This window comes from Lygodium microphyllum, chromosome 16 (genome assembly GCF_053477565.2).
Source record: "Lygodium microphyllum isolate KBCC chromosome 16, Lygodium_microphyllum_v1.1.10, whole genome shotgun sequence".
NCBI lineage: Eukaryota > Viridiplantae > Streptophyta > Polypodiopsida > Schizaeales > Lygodiaceae > Lygodium > Lygodium microphyllum.
The window spans coordinates 89,240,541-89,261,385 of record NC_141150.1 but is presented as its reverse complement, the minus strand read 5'-3'; the positions used below and the strand labels follow the sequence as shown (position 1 = coordinate 89,261,385).

Sequence of the window (20,845 nt, the reverse complement as noted above, 5' to 3'; positions counted from 1 at the left end):
TCACCTCCTCGACTACTCAATGGCCAACACCTAGAATCCTTGGCACTAATACAATATTCAGTGTCTTTGAAAGCCAATAGTTGCTATATCAGATATTGATCTTTTCCACAATCTCCATGTAAGCTTCCTATACACAATCAAAATACCTGAAACATGTATTTCAATTGCCTGTACCTCAAACTCCTACATAGAGTCAATCTATTAAGCTTTGTTCAGAAGTTAAGCGTTCTCTCACAAACATATACCCCATTATACATTCTTTTGATTCAAGTCTGCTTTGAGTTGCTCAAGACCTGATGTGACAAGCTACAGCAAAAAGCCTCACAGTTCTTATAAACAGATGTACAGAACCAAAAGCTGTTGAGCAACTTATACAATAAAAGGAATGGAGAGTTGAGTGGAAAGAGCGCAGTTTTATATGACATCCAGAAACTGCAATGCAACCTGTAAACTCCAATGTTGCTGGTTTAGAATCTTCAGTTGAATCAGGCCTTGACATCATGGTATTCCCATGAGGTAAGCTTGGGTGACTTTCCTTTACGGCAGTTCTTAACATACCTATCATTATCTGCAGGCCTTTCCTTTTCTGTGGCACTTGATAACATAGACAAGATATTGATGCAAACAGAATTCACGGTCATTGCAGGGGACCAAGAATCATACAGAATATCAAGACAAATGTGTCCATTGCTGTATATATGGGGGTGAATTGGAGGATTGCCTGTGAAGACGACTTGAGGAGAATCCAATGGATACTTCTCAAGGAACTCAATAAGCAACTGGAACTGCTCGCCTTCATAGAATGTACCAGCAGCCCCTGAGAATTCTATGGTTCATCTCTGCAAGTCATCTGTCGGGTTAAGCCTGAATCCCGTGGGAGTGTTGTTCTGCCAGTCTGTTATTTCCCTTTGCAAGCGATTGATGGCGACTCTTCCAAGGCTCTGAGACGAGGGGGTGCTCATGTTGTGTTCGCTTGTCGATGTTGCTGAAGGCAACGCTCTCTTTAATCCCATCTGAAGCTCGTTCTTCTCTCGCAGACAGAGCCTTTTATTACTCTCCTAGACTCCGACAGACTGAGAGCCCCCACCTATTCGAATTTTGTTCTTCATTGTTAATCTGATCCTTGCTTTGACCAAGAGATTGCCAGACCTTGGCTTCCGAATCCAATCAATGACCTTGCCATCCAACAACATAAATGCCGTGAAGTGCGTAGCTGTAGTAGGCACGCCAGGAGTAGATGTAATCGGCTACGTGCAAGTCTTCGCGCTTCACTTTGTTTGAGAGCAGCCCATGTCTGTTAACGCAATGTCTGCCAAATCTGCTTAGTTATGTGCTGGAAGGACGCCGATGCACAAGTCACACACTTGCGGCGGCATTGATCCGGTTTGGCGAGCTCGAACTCCATTTTCTCTCCGCATAATGAAGACTTGAAACCCAGCGGGCAGCGAGTCGAGTGGGACTGCAGAGGCTCCAGAGTTCACAGGGCACCCTGGGCGAGCATCACCATCGCCTCGTTCTCCTCGATGCTCATCTTCCCCTCTTCAATCCAATCCAATATCAGCATGACAGTGTTTCCTCTCCTTCATTCGAATCCTTTTTCCCCCCCTTTCGCCTCCAATCCAGCACTCTGATCCTCCCCAGTCCCGTCCGAAATTCCCCAAAAAACTACAATGCCCTTCGCCTCGATCACCAAGCATTCGATTTCCCAGTAGACAGTAATTTTCGGCACACTACAAGGAGCAGGGTCCCCCACTCTGCTTTCGCCCCCAGTCATCGGCATAGCCTCCCCCCTCCTTTCGCCACACAGCCCGCCATTCTTCCCTTTTTAAAAAATATCCCTCTCCCTCTTTTCTTAGTTTTCTTTTTCTCTTTCCTTAGAACTTCCCCTAGTAGCATCTTCACACCAGCTCGAATCAAGTCTCCTACGTGCCAAGCCTTTTATGGTTACCCAAGTTTCAGCTGAACCCCATCCATGGGCGGTTGATCCTGAGGTGGACAGAAATACTCATACAGCACCACTGTATGCAGAAGCATGATCCACTCGTCGCATTGCAGTTGCGGCTCTTACAATATCTGAAAACTCGGAGCAATACAGCTAAGGCATTCTTGTCAGTCAACCTTACGAGTTCACACTCCCCGCAAAAACGGAGAACAAATATACTAATATCTACGTCTCTCAGAAGGTCAAAGAGACCAACAACTAGCCTCGGATCCATATCCAGCACTGGATTAAAGACAGAAGCCTGTTGTTCCATATCTTTGGCGCCCATGTAAACAGCACATTGTCTCCAACTCCTCCCCACTATACTTATACGCATAAAATAAATGTTATCACAACAACTAAGTATGTACAAAGTACCAAATTCCATGCACAACTTTTGGGTGGTTTAAACACTTCGAATGCGCAGCAATACGACAACGCGAGAAATGGGGTCCTCCGCATTGGTAAATCAAAACCGAAAGTTCGAAACCGCAAGTCTCACAAAAACACCCTCTTGGGAGGGGCAATTTGAATATTCAAGGCAAATTTTTTTATTTTTCCCTTTTTCTCCAGCCGATGCACGACTGGAGAAAAGGGAGTGTGGGGGGGATGGGACATAGGAAAGTCGTGGCCTGCATGGGAGGGGGGGAACCCATGCAAGGGGCCACGTGTTGGAGGCCTTCTCCCCCCCCCCCCCCCATGCCTATAAAAACATCCGTTACGTGCTGAGGAAAAAGGGTGGGGGATACACGTCGCCGTGCTGAGAGGGGGATGCTAGTCGTGCAGAAGGGAAGGCTGCGTGTTGGAGAATCGAAGGAGGAGGAGGCTGCCGTGACCACCGACTGCTGCGCCACCAGAAACGCCGCCAATGCTGCCGTGACCACCGACTGATGCGCCACCAGAAACGCCGCCAAGGACTGCCGTGACCACCGACTGCTGCGCCACCAGAAACGCCGCCAATGCTGCCGTGACCACCGACTGCTGCGCCACCAGAAACGCCGTCAAGGACTGCCGTGACCACCGACTGCTGCGCCACCAGAAACGCCGCCAAGGCTGCCGCCATACTTCCCTACCATCATCCTAATCACCTCCTCCTTCCTTCGACATTCCCTCCTTCCATCATTGGTCACCCTCTCTTCCACGTGGTTTCCAGAAAGTCAATAGCCTACTAGAAGCTTCTTGAGAAGATTCTAAAGGGATAAGGTCCATAGGCCTTGTTCCTATGTGCCCTTCCCCGATTTAAAAACCGCCGATTAAAGAACCGGGTGCATTAAGCTCCTATTCTTACAAGAGGAGAAGGTATCGACTCCTGACCGTCTCGAAGAGCAAGAGTAAAGGCTAGAGGGAATCTGCGGGGTCCGTAATCACGTCTACAATGGCTCCCAAGAAGACGCAAGGCGCGGCCGCGGAAGGTTCTTCCCCGGACTTACATGTGGATATCACCGCGGATCCACAAATCCAGGTTCCGTAAATATATTTCCACATGAAGAGATGTTTTAAATACGCTTAACTCCATAGGGAAATTCATACTACGTTATCATTAATTCATGGGTAGTGTTAATAGTACATTCGATAAAATATAGATAAAGGGTCCGTGCATATCATGCATCTATAAAGTTATGAAATGAAAGCACCTATGCATGTTCAAATTTACCAAGCCAAATTAAGAGGCAATTGAGGAAAATTTGTCTAATTGATCGATTACTAGAATTATCTCATGGCATGAAATGGAGTTATTAACATTTTCAATATGATGAACGTGAGTTGTCTATCCATCGTACGACCTTAGTAGTATGTTGCCTTATCATGCATTTCAAATTAGCGAGCCTAGAACACCTACCGCCTATCATTATATGGCTGAAGTTATTAAGTGTAATTTTGACTAGTCATGGAAAGAATAGGCATATGTCGCAATTTAGGAAAAATCTTTATTGTAATGGTTCTTGGGGAAAAGTTGTTAACACCCGTAGGAGGTTATCCGAAAAGTAATGGTGGTGTATCAAAAATGAATCTATGGATTGGCATGTGGCATGTGCTTGCAAGAAAGAATATACCAACACTAACTCTACAATAATCTCATTTAACTACGTTGTAGTTATGAAAGGGTTGCCTGTTGCATTTTCATCATGCATAAAATTCATTCATCAAGTGTTGCATTTGGGAAAGTTTGCAGGATTTAAACAAAGCATGAGATTCTAAAGTGTAGATAACAAGGTAGTAGACATGATTATTTAAAGTAAGTCCTAGTAGGTCCTAAGAAAGTTGGTATCTAGCTTATCATGTATTTTTACTTTACCAATGAAAGATAGAGTGAGTCGCATGTTTGCATGTATGGTGATAGTCGAAACTATTTTTCTTCTTTAGATCTAGTTATTACCTCTAGGGAAGGATTCATCCTTGTCACGAGACAAGCATAGTGAATTACCCAAATCACCTAGCCGCAAGGGATTCGTATGGGCATGGTTCAGTCAATACGATAGATACCCCAAACCCTAACTAGGTATTAGCACGTTAAGGATTCGGCCAAGTTTTCCAATTGTCGCTAAGTCGAAACCTTCATGCCCAATGGCCCTAACCACATTCCCGAAATGTTGAGTCAATTGGGTACTCATGCAAACAATAATCCAGGGTTCCTACCCTAAGGACCAATCATTCAAAATGATGAAACTCGAAATGAGTTGGAACCCTAGGACTAAACGTTGTCGATCTAGTGAAATTAGGGATGGGACGGGTAAAAAGACACCCTAAACCCTGCTTCTCGTCTGAAGATAATTCCGTGACCAGAAAATGCCATTCAATAGGTGAAATGATCTCTTGGAATGGAGGCGACACTTGTGCAACTAGTTGCAACGTCGCATAGCCTTGTGGTTTGATCGTAAGAAAGTTTTGCCATTCCTTGGAATGAGGTTGGCAGGTTCTTGCGCAAGTTTAACTTGAAAAGGGATGGATAGTCATCCTGTTACATCGCCCTCATTAGGGAAAAATTGCCAAGTTAAGGGAAGTTAAGTAATTGCTCGGCGCAAATGATTAGTCAATAAATTAAAGCGACATGGTCGCCGGGATCTACTATTAATAAAACCTAAGGTATTGGTTAAGTTGGGTATGACCCTAACCCAAGGACGATAGGAATCTTGCCAAGTTGCAATTGATTCCGGATCGAATGCGGGATGCATTCGGAGAGAAGGAGTCACTCCTTAACAGTTTGCCAACTAAACGACCACTGGAATTGATTGTGCTTGTAACAGTTTAGAAAGCACTGTTTGCATTGTTTGTTCAAGGAATTAAAGGATGAAAGATATATAAATGCTTCAGGTTGAAGGCCTGAAGGGAGTGGCAGCTCAGTTACCCCCGACTGCCTGCCTGACCCTAACCAAGGGGGTTGTTGACCGCGCCGGGAACGTGGACCGAACCCGCCGCGTGAGGTCTTTCCGTTGAGCTCTACTTGGAGTAGGAGGACGCTTGGGTGCCAGGGGGGGCTCTGGCCGTAAATCCCTCGCCTTCCGGGTCCTGCACAAGAGGCTAACGTGACTCGAGATTGGATCTCGAGGCCCGCATACTAGTCTACGGGCAGAAGCTTGGAATAGTGATCCCTAGCGGATCACTGATAGCCTTCGGGCGGATTATGAACAAGCCTACGGGCGGAACCCTCTGTATTTCAAAGATAAAATGATGATATGATAATAAAGAAGTTGTTTGATATTGTTTTTCTATGTCACGTGATAAGATTACGTGAAGGAACCAGTGCTTAACAGGGCTAATCAAAGAAGCTGTTTGTTATATGTCAAATTAATGTGTTAAGTAATTACATAACTAAAACAAACCGAGGAAAGTGCGGAGGATGGACCATGGGTCCGTCCTATGGATGGGTGGTCCCGGTTAGCCGGGAACTTTTCTCAAAAACCTTGAAAACAACCAGATGATCATAACGAAACGATGACCTAGAGGTACATCCTACCTGATTTACGCTGTTTTAGGGGAACGGAATGGGACTATGCCTTATGGCAGAGAGGTTGAGCCTTGCATCCCTCTCGTTTCCCATTCTCCTTGAACCAAGTGCAGCGTGAATCCGCTTCGGACCTGGTGTTCCTACGTAAAGTGGTTCGCTCGGGTCTGACGCTCGTTGCTGTTAGCTAATGACCAAACAGGGAAACCCTATTCCGGTCGATCCTAAGTGGGAAACGGCCAGGATACTTCCGCTACGTGGTAGACGCGGGAAGACCTAGATTGCAAAACCCGTAACATTTCAAGGGAGTGCCGGGCGGAGTTTTCTAGACATTCTTCCCGATGGACTACTAAGACGTGACCTAGATGATTCTAGTGGACACGTTACACACACCTGCCAAAGTTAATTGACTTGTTGAATGAGAAAATCAGGATGGGAATCCTAGAGCCTTCATCTGCACCATACTCAAATAGGTGGTTTATGGTTCCAAAGAAGAATGGTACTCTCCGATTTATATAGGACATGCAGCCAGTAAACAGAGTTACTATCAGGAATGTTGATATAGGTCCAGTTGTGGATGAGTTTGCAGAAGCATTTGCTAGACGTGCCATCGATTCTTTAGGTGATTTGTATTCGGAATATGATCAGTTTCAGCTAGCTTTGGAAAGTAGGGACATAGCCACTATGAGAACTCCTATTGGGCTTGTTAGGATGTGTACCTTGCCTCAAGGTGCCACTAATTCTGTTGCGCATATGATGAATGCCATGCGTAAGGTCCTTCGTGATTACATACCTCAGCTTACCATGCCTTTCTTGGATGATGTGCCCATTAAGGGGTGTGCAAAAGAAGAGAAGAATGAGAGCCTAAATGAGCAGGGATGCAAATACTTCGTGGCTGATCATATTTCAGCTTGTGAGAAGATTTTGGCCAAGTTAGAAGAAGTGAACTTAACACTATTAGGGCAAAAATCTATTTTTGGAATAAATGAGGTTGTCATTGTTGGACATATGTGTGGGTATTATGGCATGAAACCTTTACCTGAGAAGGTGGATGCTATAGGAAAGATTATGGAGTATTGTTCTACCACTTCAGAGGTACGGAGATTCATTGGAGCTTGTGTGTTTTACATGATTTGGATACCCCATTTTGCACACATAGCAGATTGTTTATATCAGCTGCTTCGAAAGGGGCAGAAATTTTATTGGGATGAGAGTCACACTAGAGCCCTGCGGAAATTAAAGAAGTTATTGCAGATTGCTCCTACTCTCAGGAAAGCGGATTATAATTGCGGAAGGTCTATTGTGTTGACAGTTGACACTAGTCCAATTGGCATAGGTTGGGCTGTGGGTCAAGATGATGCAGCTGGAAACAGGTATGCTATTTGGTTTGGGGCGAAAGTCCTAAACGAGAGATAGAAGAGGTATCCGCAAATCAAGAGGGAATTATTGGGAATTGTTACGGCTTTCAAATGTGACAAGGAGTACTTTATTGGAGCCCTAGTTGTGGTAGAGACAGATTGCTTGCCATTGATAGGTATGATTACGAGTTGCTCTACTCTGGATATAGCTATGCTGAGATGGATCGCATACATCAAGTCATTAAATCCAGAATTTAGACACATAGCAGGGAAGGATAATCCAGTGGCGGATATGTTGTCTAGAGCCAGATATGATGATGAGGAGACACTACTTGCAGAAGAGGATGATGCAGAAATTTCAACCGCCGCTATGGTTGATCATGTTTGCCATGTCAATGATATTGTGGCTTTCATAGAAGAACTCTATGTTGGAGATTGGTTGCAGATTGGCAAGTACCTTAGTACACTAAGCAAAAGAGATGAATGGACAGATGAAGAGTTCAAGAAGATCAGAAGAAAAGCCTATGGTTATTTTCTCAAAGACGCATTTCTTTGGAAGCACCCGAAGAAAAGAGGTGGATTACCCTTGCGGGTTGTCTGTGATAAAGAGACACAATTACAGGTGATGAGGGAGTTTCATGAGAGTCCTTGGGCTGGTCATAGAGGAGTGTGGGCTACTTATGAGAAAATCAAGGAAAAATATTGGTGGAAATGCATGTACAGAGATGTTTCTCACTTTGTAGAGACTTGTAGAGACTGCCAGATGTATTCCGTAGTGCATCATCGAGATGAGCTTCATCCGACCTATCTGCTATGCATTTATTATAAGTGGGTACTTGACTTGGTTACTATGCCTATGGGTCTATGGTAGATGAGATATATTGTTTTGGCTAGAGAGGATCTTACCAATCATGTTGAGGGTAGACCTTTGAGAACGAAGACCACTAGTGTAGTGTGTAAGTTCTTATTGGAAGAAATTTTTTGCAGGTATGGCTATGTGGGTAAGACCATTGCAGAACGCGGTGAACTGGATGCAGATGAAGCTAGGGAGTTTTTCTCTCAACTAGGAATCAAGTTGGCTCTAACCACAGCATACAATCCAGAGAAAAATGGGAAGAGTGAAAGAGGGCATCAGCTGATAGTGAAAGCATTAGCCAAAGCATGCAGAGGATGGATTGGAGAATGGCCGAGGCTTCTACCATTTGCTTTCTGGGCTGATCGTACGACTCACAGTGTTACCACAGGATATATGCCCGCAGAGTTGATGTATGGTCAGAAACCGGTTATGCCGACTGAGACTTGTACTTTGACTTGGTCAGTTTTGCCTTGGCAGGACGATTTGACGAGAGAGGAGCTCTTAGCTCATCGGATTCGGCAGTTGGAGAGAAGACCAAAGGATATTTAGCTAGCTATTAATAGGTTGAAGGTTGCTAGACTTAGAAATAAGGACAGGTTTAACAGCAGGCATCGCTTGCGGCCTAGAGTAATAGAAGAGGGAGATTGGATATTAGTCTTTGATAGCAGCCTTGAAAATCAGCATTCTGCACTTTGGAAGATGGTGAAAAGATGATTTGGGCCATACATGGTCAGACATGTCTTTGACAATGCAACATATGAGCTGACAGAATTGGATGGGACAGTGCTTAGAGTGCCTATTGCAGGAAAAAGAATCAAGATTTTCAAGAAAAGAGATGATGCGGATTATGCATTGGAAAAATTCATAAGAGAAGAGCAATGAGAAGAAACTCCAGTAGAAGAGACCGATAATATGAGAGATAACCTTGCTGATATACCGGAAATAGTTAATGAAGAGATTGATCTATTCCTGGATCTTGACGAGAATGATCATGGGTAGTTGGCCCATCCGGAGGATGCGCAGAATAAGAGGGGGTGGATGTCATACTGTTGCGCATCCAAGGTGTGGAATCCACCAAAAAGTTGTGTGTGTGACATTTGTTACTTTGTACATACTTAGTTGTTGTGTTTGCATTTTTGTTCTGCGTGCCAGCATAGTGGAGAAGGGTTTGGAAGTGAATATATTTGTGGGAAGGCAGTAAGGACTGGAAGATGTTCAAACGAAAGGAGAAATGGCAAGATGCATCATCACATGCAGGAGGTTCTAAGAATTCACATGTAGGAGATTCTAAGCATTCCAATGTTAACATGCTAAAGAGGAGTTCAACCATTGAAGAGCAATCCAGTGCTGAGACCAAACCTGAAACAACTCGTTTCCAAAAACACATTGTACATTCTAATAGCCACATAGATGGTTCTAAATAGGCTGGTCATGTCCATAAATAAGATTACTCTATCAAGGCTAGAGGAAAATATGCATCTCTTAATAAGATCTAGTGGAACAAGGGGCGCCAGATGCCATTCTTCAAAGACACAAGGGATAATGAAAGCGAGGAGCAGTGTGTTAACCCAACAATCATGGACCTTTTACAGATAAAAAACGAGTCTCTAGTAGAAAGGCATATGAAAGAATGGAGACTGAAAATGGGAGGAGCTCTTTAGTAAAAAATAGTCGTGATGAACATAGCAACATTGGGTTTGTATGTAAAAAAGCGGGAAGAAAATCTTTCGAAAAAGCTGGCAGTGATTCACTATTCCGGGCAAGCTAAAGCTCAAGGCAAGTGGTATTACTCATACCGTGTACTCACCTGGGAAAGGGGGATCATCATGTCAGCAGATGCTGTTCTGTTCAGAGTGATGGAGGCAAGCAACAGAGGAGAAGCAGAAGCTTGCAGACAAGGATGGTGATGAAGATCGAATCAGCCACCATAGAAGATGATGACACAATTATCAGTGGACGTTGATGCAGAGACGTGCCAAGTTTGGTGGACGAAAAAAAACTGCTGTAGAAAGTGACGACGATGTAGAGAAGCTTTTGGGAGATTACTAAAGGTCTGGAGCAAAATCAAAAAAAGAAGAAACCAAATTTAGTAGAGTGGATGTCAATGAGGAACAAGCAGATTGCTGCTGAGGAGAAGCAACACTTAGTGCCAGATGAAGCAGTAACTAGGTGCTTTGCATGCGCAAGTGAATTTGGACCATTCCTGAGACGGCATCATTGCAGGAGCTGTGGTGATGTATTTTGTGACAAGTGCACTCATGGAAAAATAGCGCTAACTTTAGATGATGATGCACCAGTTGTTCATGTGTGTGATCATTGTCTGGCAGAGCATAAGGGGCCCCTCTTGTGGTTGGGACGTGCATAAGGTTGCCTCTGATCTGTAGCAGCTGAGAGGAACGAACATTGAAGAGCACGAAAGGAACATATAATAAAGAGTAATCGACATCTTCTACGGAGATGGAAGACATCAACCTATCGTAGGGAGGCCAAACTTGTGGTAGAGAAATGCTCAACAGAAATCATTACTCTTTCAGGCCTGTCAAACTTACAGATGCTGTAAGAAGCAGAACTTCCGCCACCTGGAACTACAGTTGTGATTGTAAATGATCAGATATCAGCATATTTGTTAATTCAAGATGTTGTGGAGAATGCCCATCAGATTTTAGAGATAATACAAGAACATAGCTCCTTGGACAAGTACTTCTGGGGCTTTGTAAATCACAAGCCCATGATTAACAGTTATTGCTATCCAAAGTAGGTGCGCGTGAAGACATAAAAAATCAGAGAGCATTAGCGAAGACTTAGTAAGAAGAGGATTCCAGTTTGTTGGACCTCCCATTATATATTCTTTCATGCAAGCAGCACGGATGACCAACGATCATTTGATGCAGTTGCTCGTTTGACCATGCAATGTCATGCGAATTAGAGTTCTGTATTGGGTCACAACTAGCATCTACAGATGCTTCTCAGATTAACATTTAGTATTAAACCTCTTCAAGGAGGCTGGAAGGCCAGCTATTTCCCGCATTCTCATGTATGTTGGAGTTTGTGATGTCTAGCATTAATCAGCTTTACTAAACTTACAAGAGCCATGTGTGGATGCCATAATCCATTCATATTGTAATGCTGTCATGAAATTTGAAGGATTAACTGACTTTTCCATGGAAGATGCTCCCCATAATCATATGGCAAAGATGTCTCTTTGTAATTTACAATGGAATGTACTGGTTTAACAGGGCAAAAACATGCCATGTGCTTGAATGTTGCAGTACCATTTGATTGCACATTAGAATTTGAAAGCTCCATATAGCCAAAGAATTTCCTCAGATTATTTGACTCTAAGATATACTTTGTTGTACTTTGATGTCTTATGCAGGATGCTTTTCCCTGGAGCTTGAGCATACACCCACAACCATAAAACAAAGCCGTCTAGAACTTATTGTTGTGTGGGAAATTGGACAATAGGATTATTCACATGTTGGATCTTCTATCCTGAAATTTGTCAAGGTCCTCTGTGGTCGCGACTTTGCTTTCAAAAACCCTTCGACAACGTCAAAATGCAAAAGATACTTAAATCATTTCTTTTCAAACGGTGCCTTTCCTTTCCTGCGTTTTTTGCGGTTCTGAAGCTCAAGTTTAGCTGACATGTAGTCTCTTCGTGTCTCATCTCCTCATGACTCACCTCTTCTTTCATTTTAAACACACAAGAGGGGAAAAAGGAAAGCCAAGGAGAGGAAGAAAGAGAGAACAAGAGAGAGGAGAACAAGAGGAAGAAGAAGCAAAGGGAGGAGACAACAAGCAGTAAGCAAGCATCAAGGGAGAGTAACTCACCAAGGAGAGGAAGAAGGAGAAGGAAGAAGTGCCACCACCCGCCACACCAAACACCCAAGGTGAGTCCTCTTTCTCTCTCTCTCTCTCTCCCTCTCTCTTTCTCTCTCTGTCTGTGTATTAGGATTTATGATTGCATTTTGTATAGCACAAATAAATCATGAATGGCGGTCGTCGGACCGAAATCAGCCGACTGAGCACATTTGCTAGCGCATCTACATTTCAGTGCAGATGCAGGGATAGACACGAAGCTATGTTTTCTCTCATTGCATCTGAGGCCGCGTCTCGGAGCGTGTGTATTCTGCTTTGGAGACGCGAGAATACACACGCTCTGCACAGAAGAGGCTTTGACTTCAGAGTCGCGTCTCCCGCGTGTGTATCCTGCATGGGGACACGTGAATACACGCGCCCAGCCCAGAAGCTTTGACTTCAGGGTCTCATCTCCAGGCACGTGTATTCTGTAGTCGACACGTGAAGATACACGCGCACACCAAAAGCATTGACCTAGAAATCGCATATGAGAGCGCGTCTATACTGCATCTCAGATGCGGATATACACGCGCTTTGAACAGAGGGTTGACTTTAGGGACGCGTCTGAGAGCGCGTCTATCCTGCATTTTAGACGCGGTTATACACGTGTCAGCCAGATCTGATAAAAAAAAATTTTAATTGCCTAAACATTATTGTGCTTATTATGTTTCTTTATATTGATAACTAAAGCAAACTAAGAACAAAAACACAATGGGCATGGGGTGTAGATCTAGTTTTTTAATCAACAATATATTTTTGCAATGATGAATGTGACCAATCCCATGTTTGTGTTTATAAATTTTCTTGATTCATGATCAAATTTTTAGAAGCTTTAGCCTTCCAATGTAGTGAATTAGGTAGCATTATACTTTCGATACCATATTAGAGATTTTGGGAATCTTCCAAGCTCCACTTTCAAATATGAGTAAAGATTTGACCAAGTGGCTAAATCTTAATCCCATATTTGAGAGTGGGACTTGGGGGGATTTCTTATTTATGAGAAGCATTAGCACTTAAGTTTTATGCTCAATGTCTAAAGAAAGCTAGATTATTAGCACTTTCAAGTGCCATGAGCATCCATGTATTTTTTCTATGGGATTTCCACACCTTTGTTTCACTTAAATAGACCTTAGTAAGTGCTTGCAAAATACACTAATTGAAGAAAATGAAAATGTGTGAGCATCAAAAGCCTTCTCTTACATAATGATTCTAGGCTCACTGAATGATTTTTCATAATTAATGTTGGATTGGATCAAGGATTATGGCTCTTTGAAAATGTTTATGTGTGGATGAAGGTAATATATGATTTTTTGTATGCAAACAAATTTGTCATTTTCTTGTCTGTTTTTTTGCAGATGTTGCATCCTAGTTCATCTAGCAATGACCTGGATTTGGATCGCATGAATGATACATTGGGCTTGTTCGGCAGAGGGGTCAATGCATTTTTTGGAGGTTTTCCTAGTAGGGAAGACTTCATGGGAGAGATGACCAGACACCTTGGCCGCTCTCCCACAGCAGATGAGGTGTTCAGTGTCATGTCTGGAATGCCTCTCACGTCTTTGTCTGGCACTACTTCCCAAACTCCAATTGCAGGTACTCCACGTGCAGCACCTGTACATGCATCGCTGAAGCACAAGCGTCAGCCGACGCACGTGCATCTAGCGAGACAGAGGGTAGTCGACAGAGAGGGAGGAGGGAAAGTCGAGGGGGAGGACGAGGCTTGTGTGGGGGTTGCCTAGGAGGTGGCGAGCGATCATCCTCACCAGTAGATCACGTAGAGGAGCCAGTACGCCAATACTATAGAGTTACAAATACTAGTGGCATCTTCCATGATGATGAAGAAAGGGATGTAATGGCGTACATGAGGAACGTTGTGCATGCGATGTATAAAGATTGTTTCATCTACTTCAAAAATCAGAAAAGCGGCTTGTGGCAGGAGGTGTTGAGGGTAGTCCATAGGAGGTACCCAAATCCTGAGGTTTAGCGATTCTCGGATGATTGGGGACTCACAAAAGTGAGGGATTTGCTTCACAACAAAAGATCCCACCTCATGACACGCTCCAGGGACTCATTGCGGAGATAGGAGGAGGAGTGTGGAGCCTATAGCCAACCACCTATGTGCCACCACATAGAGTGGAAGAAAGCCAAGAAGAAAGCAACAGAGAAAGTGAAGAGTCGCTAGCACGCAGAGGCGCGACGCATCCAAATGGAAACCATGGGATCGTCGCATTATGGATCGGGCGGCAGAGAGTCGTGGGAGGCAGAGTTTGTGAGTATATTTTGATTTCTAGTTTTTTAAAATTAATATTTTTTTCAATTCTTTATATAATTTATTCTAATACATTGTGTCTCATAATTGTTTGTATATATCATAATTGTTTTGCAGACTACTATCGTTGGTAGGACACCTATTCCTAGAGAGGTAGGTTACCATCGAGGCCATAACCGCGCAGCCACATGGCTTTACTTCTATGAGGAGAGTCTCATCAGTGAGGACCAATACAACCGGGCTATAAGGATTTGACAGCCAGAGGAGATATGTTTTTCTTACTTTCTTATTAAAAGTATAGCTAATTATAGCTTTTTCTCTACCATGTGTACGTAAGCAACCTTGATCTTTTGTGTGTGTAGGCGAACTCGGATGTGGAGCATAGCGAGGAGGGGGATCGCGACGCTAGTAGCCATGGTGGTGCTAGCAAAGATGTTTCTTCTTCAGATTCATAGAGGAGCACCGTACCTCCTCTTTGGCCTTGTTTTCTTGTATATGTATTATCCATCTTTGAGCCTACTGCTTGCAGCCACGCTTTAGGTCGCAAGCACTTAAACTCCCCATATAAATGCTTTTGATCTATAATGAATACATGGACTTTTATTTTTAATTTTCGTGCTTTTAGATCCATTGTCTTTTTCCCAAATGCACAATTGGATGTATGGGAGGGGAAAAAAAACTAGAGAGCAAAGCAACCACATGCTCTCTGGTTTTTTTTTTCTAATTCTGTTTTGCGCGTCTATCTGCGCGTCTAAATTGCAGAAAACGCGCGTCTAAAATGCAGAGTACACGCGCTCATACACGCGCAACATTATTCAAATTTTTAAAAAAATTAAATATATTTTTTAAAAAATGAGATTTTTTGTTTTTCGTTCCGGTCTATGGACGCTTGTAAAAGCGCGTCTATGGGCATGTTTATATGCCCGTCTAATTTGCCATGTAGACGTGCTGGTAGACACACAAAATAAATTAAATAAATAACAATTTTGATTTTTTTATACACTTGTATTCATGCGTGTATATGCACGTCTGTTGCGCATCTATTTCTGCGTGTAAATTCCTTAATACATGCGATTATAGACACGAGTTTGTAGACACACAAATAGACGGGCGGGTAGACGCGCCTGCAAGATTTTCTCTATATTCAAAAATCGCGTCTAAAAGTGTGTCTAAGAGGCCTTTTTGTTGTAGTGTGGGCGCTACACCGATAGGTACTACCCCGGTCGGTATGTCAAATGTACAAGGGTCTCCTGGATATGCTCAGGAGCATGGACGCAGGTGGGAGAGGACCCATCTTACACTTACCCCACGGAGATATGCCTATCTTGTCGATGATAGGTTAGGAGCCATCATCATGAATGATGAGGGGAGGAGGGTGATGGCTTGCATGAGAGAGTTGGGCCAATAAGTTTTTTGGCACAACGTCTTATATCATTGGAAAAACATACCGGAAAGGAGCAAGGACTACATAGTAGCATCTTTGCATGAGGAGTTTTCGGTGTTCCAGCTACAGTAGATAGATTTTCTACGGGTTGGATGATGGACTGCATGTATGCATATATGTCACACAGATGATTGAACGCATGCAAGGCACTCAAGAGTGGGGCTACAAAGCCCGAGTGGCTAGACGCGAATGACTGGCACCGACTGAGAGAGGAGACTACAGCTTCTCGAGGACATTGGAGTCAGCAGCGCGAGGTGGAGAGGGCACGATTAGAGGCTGGAGTGGTCCATCATCTTGGGAGTGACAGCCACAGGACATATCTAGAGGACTTTGTAAGTTTTTCTTTTGTTTTGCTTCCTTATTTTTTTGCAATATCCTTTGTACTGACAATCATGTTTCTAATAGTTAGTATTTTGTTTTCTTTGCAGCACTCCATTACAAATCGCGATCCGACCGGCCTTGAGACTCGATATGTAGAGAGGCACGGTCTCACTGCATTGATTGACCGATTGTATAGACGTGGTGATCTTGTAAGTCACTCATTTTTCTTGTTTGTAGTTACTATGTTTAATTAGAATGCATTATTGTATGGTGGACTGATGTGTAGCTGTTTCTTTTTTTGCAGAGTCCATTCGATGCTCCTTTACGGCGGGACGAGCTTTCGGATGGCGAGGATATATAGCTCGCCCTTGGATCCCTGGAGCTCACACACCCTTCTTTTTTGGTCGCCTGATATGTGTAGACATTTTCTATATAGTAGTGATATCTTGCCATGATTGTACAAGTCGCTTTCATCAATGCAATGATGTATTTATTTCAAGTATCAGTGTTATGATTTAAGTACACTTTGTTTTTATTTACATGAGTATTGTACACAGTGCAGAAACTATTTTGGATGGCCCAAATAAAGCACACAGTGCTATATGTTACCTTGCCACAAATTGTTTTTTTCCTTGTTACCGTCGCAAATTTACCTGCATGCGTTGTTATTGGCGTTGTTATTAGCGTCGCAAAGCATCGTTATCAGCGCCACTATTTGCGTTGGTATCAGCAAATTCTATGGCATCGCTAATAACGACGCTTGTTGCGAGAATGTGGATAAATTTTTTTATTTACATTTTCGTCACTTTTAACGTCGGTATAAGGCCTATATCTTGCAGTGAAAAAAAGACATGGGATCAATTTATTAAGTTATGTTCATATTAATCTATACACATGGTAACCCTTTTAGACAAATACATATGATGTGCAAACAAAACATGTAGTAGGAAGTAATAATGAGAGTAAGAAAGATAAGCACACAAAGAGAGAGAGAGAGAGAGAGAGAGAGAGAGAGAGAGAGAGGGAACATAGAAAGAGAGTATGAGAACTATTTTATGAGAGAGATAGAGGGAGGTAGGGGGCATTGCACATTCACGAACAAAATGGCATCCTTGCATCTACCTAATATGGAGTGCTATATATGTTGCAAGTTATAAAATTGTAAGATAAAGTTAGTAGAAAATACTCCTTTTTTTTAAAGGGGGTGTGGAGAGAGGAGGGGGGATTGAACTCCATCGCTTTACAAGTACCGTAATGGCCCGTGCTTGTGAAAATGGTAATTCAAAGCACTAATATTCTCCACTTTGTGGCTCGGATCTTTGGAATATGTGTCATGTTTGCAATGTTAGGCTTGGTGGCAGGACAAGTACCCTAATGGCCCGTGCTTGTGAAAATGGTAATTCAAAGCACTAATATTCTCTACTTTGTGGCTCGGATCTTTGGAATATGTGTCATGTTTGCAATGTTAGGCTTGGTGGGAGGTCTAGTACCTGCGAAAATAAAGATAATCTATATATGTCTATATATATTTCACATACCTTGGTACCTCACCGTTCACGTCACTCCAGGATAATATAATATGACGTGGCATGGCTAGTGCCGGGGAGGCCGGACGTCAACGTTGATGAAGGTGGTGTGATCATTCACTTCTCGGAGAAGATGAAGAGGCGCGCCCGCCCTCATACGTTGTCGCTATATATCATTTCACCATCTTTCGCTCTCTCTCGACATCGTCTAATCTCATCGTCCCGGCTCATCATCATCACAGTAGAAAGCATGCTGTCATCCCCGGCCGGCACCCCTGCATGTTCTGATAGCAAGCGGCCATAATTAATTCTAGCCCTCACCTTTCAAATACTCCTATATTGTAACATGGCGCCTACTATCATCAACGCCTCCTTAAACCTCTTCCTCCTCTGCCTGCTTGTAACGTGGGCAGCGTCTGCGGCTCCTCTCACAGGTTATATTCTACAGAAAACCTCCGCATGGAATGGATGGCACATTCAGTTTTGCATATGTAGCACTTCTTAATAAACGAGAAGCAAAAAAACGAATCTGCACTCATGCAGTAAAATGGTATGGCTAAAGAATCTACGAGTTGATGTAAGTCACAAAGAATTGGAACCCCAATAACCCCTTTCCAAAAGCACTCTCCCGATATCTCTTTGAGTTGATAGTTTGTAACAGGATGTTTGTATAGCTGAGTTTTGCAATCGTGGCTTTAGGTATGTCATTATCCACTAAGGAGGGTGTTACAGACATGTGCATCTATATGTGTCCTGTACTTACAATTTAGATTGCATGATTATAATTGTGCTAATACATGTGAATATGTCCGGTAAGAAGTAGGTTTTGGTAGTTTCTCATGTGGAGAGAAGGGCTTCTTTTCACTTGAATTCCTCTATGGAGTTCAATAACTTGAGCTTTGGCTTGGGAGACACTACATTCTAGCCAAGTGAGGTGGGGTTAGGGATAGTAAACTGAGCTAGGCATGTGGTGTCTCTTGAGCAAAAGCTCATGATGTTGCCGTAATTCACAATATGGAAATTATAACGGTAGTAGGCTTAGTTAGGTATGTCGTACCTCCGGAGGAGAAGCTCATGATGTTGTTAAAATTTAAACGCAGTGGTGCATTGCTTCATATTTTCATGAATTGGGCAATGACATGAATGGATAATAGTGGCAATTTGTCTGAAACCTAATTTGAAATGTCTCTGAGGACACACACAGGAGCGAGAGTCGATGAATACGTGGCGCCGGGGCAGGGAATCCCAGACGGGCTGGGGGCAGGCGGGGGGTGTCCAGCGACGAGCGTGGACGGGACGCGGTGCCAGTTCTCAGCGTGCGGGGCGGGCCACGGGCTGGTGAGCTGCGCGGTGGGGTACGCTCGGGGGGTGGTGGGGGGCCTGCATGGCAAGAGCTACGTGGTCACCAGCGACGCGGACTCGCCCCTGGACCCGCCACCCGGCACGCTGCGATACGCCACCAACCTGGCGCGGGCCACCCCGGGCGGCCTCTGGATCACGTTCTCCCGCAGCATGGCCATCCGCCTGCAGGACATGCTGTGGGTGCAGTCCCACACCACCATCGACGGCCGCGGCCTCAATATCACCATCAACAACCGCAACCTCGTCCTCGGGGGCGTCACCAACGTCATCATCCATAACATCCAGGTCAATAACATCCGTGGCTCCGACACCATCCATGTCTTCTCCGGCACCTCCCTCGTCTGGCTCGACCACATAACTTCCTTCGCCGGCGAGCTCGGCCTCGCCTCCGTCCTCCAGGCCTCCACCGATGTCACCATCTCAAACTGTCGCCTCCAGAACTACAACTTCAACATGCTGCTCGGTGCCTCCGACGCCGATGTCGAGGACAAGATCCTGCGGGTCACTGTGTACCGCAATTGGTTCAAGGACTCCATGCAACGCATGCCTCATTGCAGGTACGTTTGCTTTTGCGCTGCAATACTCACTCGCACTCCCATTTCTTCGTGCACTCGTGATCAGTCGTTCTCTTATGCCCGTCTGTTTCTGTGCTTTGCATACTTCATATAGTGATTTGTATCATGAACTAATTCATTACCCTACTATGTCAGTTTGTTTCATGTATCTTATGCCAGTCTGTTTCTGTGCTTTGCATACTTCGTATAGTGATCGTATCATGAACTAGTTCATTACCCTACCATGTCAGTTTGTTTCATGTATACTACATTACTCGAATAGAGTAGAGTAGAGACAGAGAAAGAGTGTGTGTTTACAACCTCCATGTTTCGCTAGCGCTTGAATACGATCACGGCGTCAACAGATTTAGCATCTTGTACCGCATAATTTCATTGCTTGATTCACAACCTCAATCTCTTTACACCACTATTAACACCTTCCACCACATAATGGCATTCCGAAAAATGTAATTAATTAGCATTACCATCATACTATTCTGCCTCATTTGATGGCATAACTAGACAACCCATAATTAGCAGCCAAATAATTGTAAGCTCACTTTCTGATGGCAATTTATAATTATGGGTTTCAACAAGCAATGTGCACTAGAGTTGTGTTTTTGCACGTGGAACCATCTATGTGCCAAGTGGGAAGAAACAATTGAGGCTTGTTACTTATTGTGCATGACAACAGGTGGGGTATGTGCCATGTGGTAAACAACTTGTATACAAATTGGGGATACTATGCAATTGGAGCTAGAGCTAATGCTCATGTGATATCTGAGAGCAATGTGTTTATAGCGAGTAGAGTAAAGGAAGTGACTCCATGGTTTGAAGCAAAACCAGCTACCTTTGACATGTCAGCAAGAATCGAGTCTAAGAATGATTTGTTGCTTAATGGCACTACGTTCCACCAATTCTTATTGGCCTCAAGGAGTGCTACTGCAATAAATTCATCACCTCCTATCATTTCAACAAGCTCCTTGGCCCCACTTATTGAATCATGTTCTGGTGCTCTCTTTGGAGGAAATCTTTTGAGATGCCAACAAGCCTAAATTTTCATGACTTCAATCATTATAACATTATCTAAATATTTTCCAAAAATACTTTTAGGCAATTGCTTACCAAGTATTCAATGAAATATATTTGCCTTTGGCTCTTTACCATTGGGCATTCTCATGTTTGTTGAGTGTTCATTCAATTATAAAATATTCAATTTTTCTTATCTAAGAATACTTAAGGAGTTTTATTTAGAATAATTCTGAAGAGACTTAGAATAGGGCATGTGTAATGTTCCTATGTTATGTTCATAATGATATGTGTAATGTTCCTATGTAATTTCATAATGATAGAAGAGTTCATTAATGAGAGAA

At 43.5% G+C, this 20,845-nt stretch overlaps 1 protein-coding gene and 1 pseudogene across 1 annotated transcript; one reads left to right on the top strand and one right to left on the bottom strand.

Moving 5' to 3' along the window:
* Positions 1-249: 249 nt before the first annotated feature.
* Positions 250-962, bottom strand: LOC148023096 (ubiquitin-conjugating enzyme 15 pseudogene; annotated as a pseudogene).
* A 16,785-nt stretch (positions 963-17,747) lies between these two features.
* LOC148023095 (putative pectate lyase 4) lies at positions 17,748-20,638 on the top strand. The gene is made up of 3 exons (XM_087695172.1): positions 17,748-17,990; positions 18,761-19,475; positions 20,167-20,638. Exons 1-3 carry the CDS (start codon positions 17,903-17,905, stop codon positions 20,525-20,527), a joined length of 1,164 nt encoding a protein of 387 aa, XP_087551298.1. The 5' UTR covers positions 17,748-17,902; the 3' UTR covers positions 20,528-20,638.
* Positions 20,639-20,845: the final 207 nt, after the last annotated feature.

Excerpts from the sequence above, each read along its gene's own strand:
- LOC148023095 (XM_087695172.1), top strand. The coding sequence starts at position 17,903 with ATGGCGCCTACTATCATCAACGCCTCCTTAAACCTCTTCCTCCTCTGC. Across the intron at positions 17,991-18,760 it reads GTCTGCGGCTCCTCTCACAG|GAGCGAGAGTCGATGAATAC; the intron begins GTTATATTCTAC and ends GGACACACACAG. Across the intron at positions 19,476-20,166 it reads CAACGCATGCCTCATTGCAG|GTGGGGTATGTGCCATGTGG; the intron begins GTACGTTTGCTT and ends GCATGACAACAG.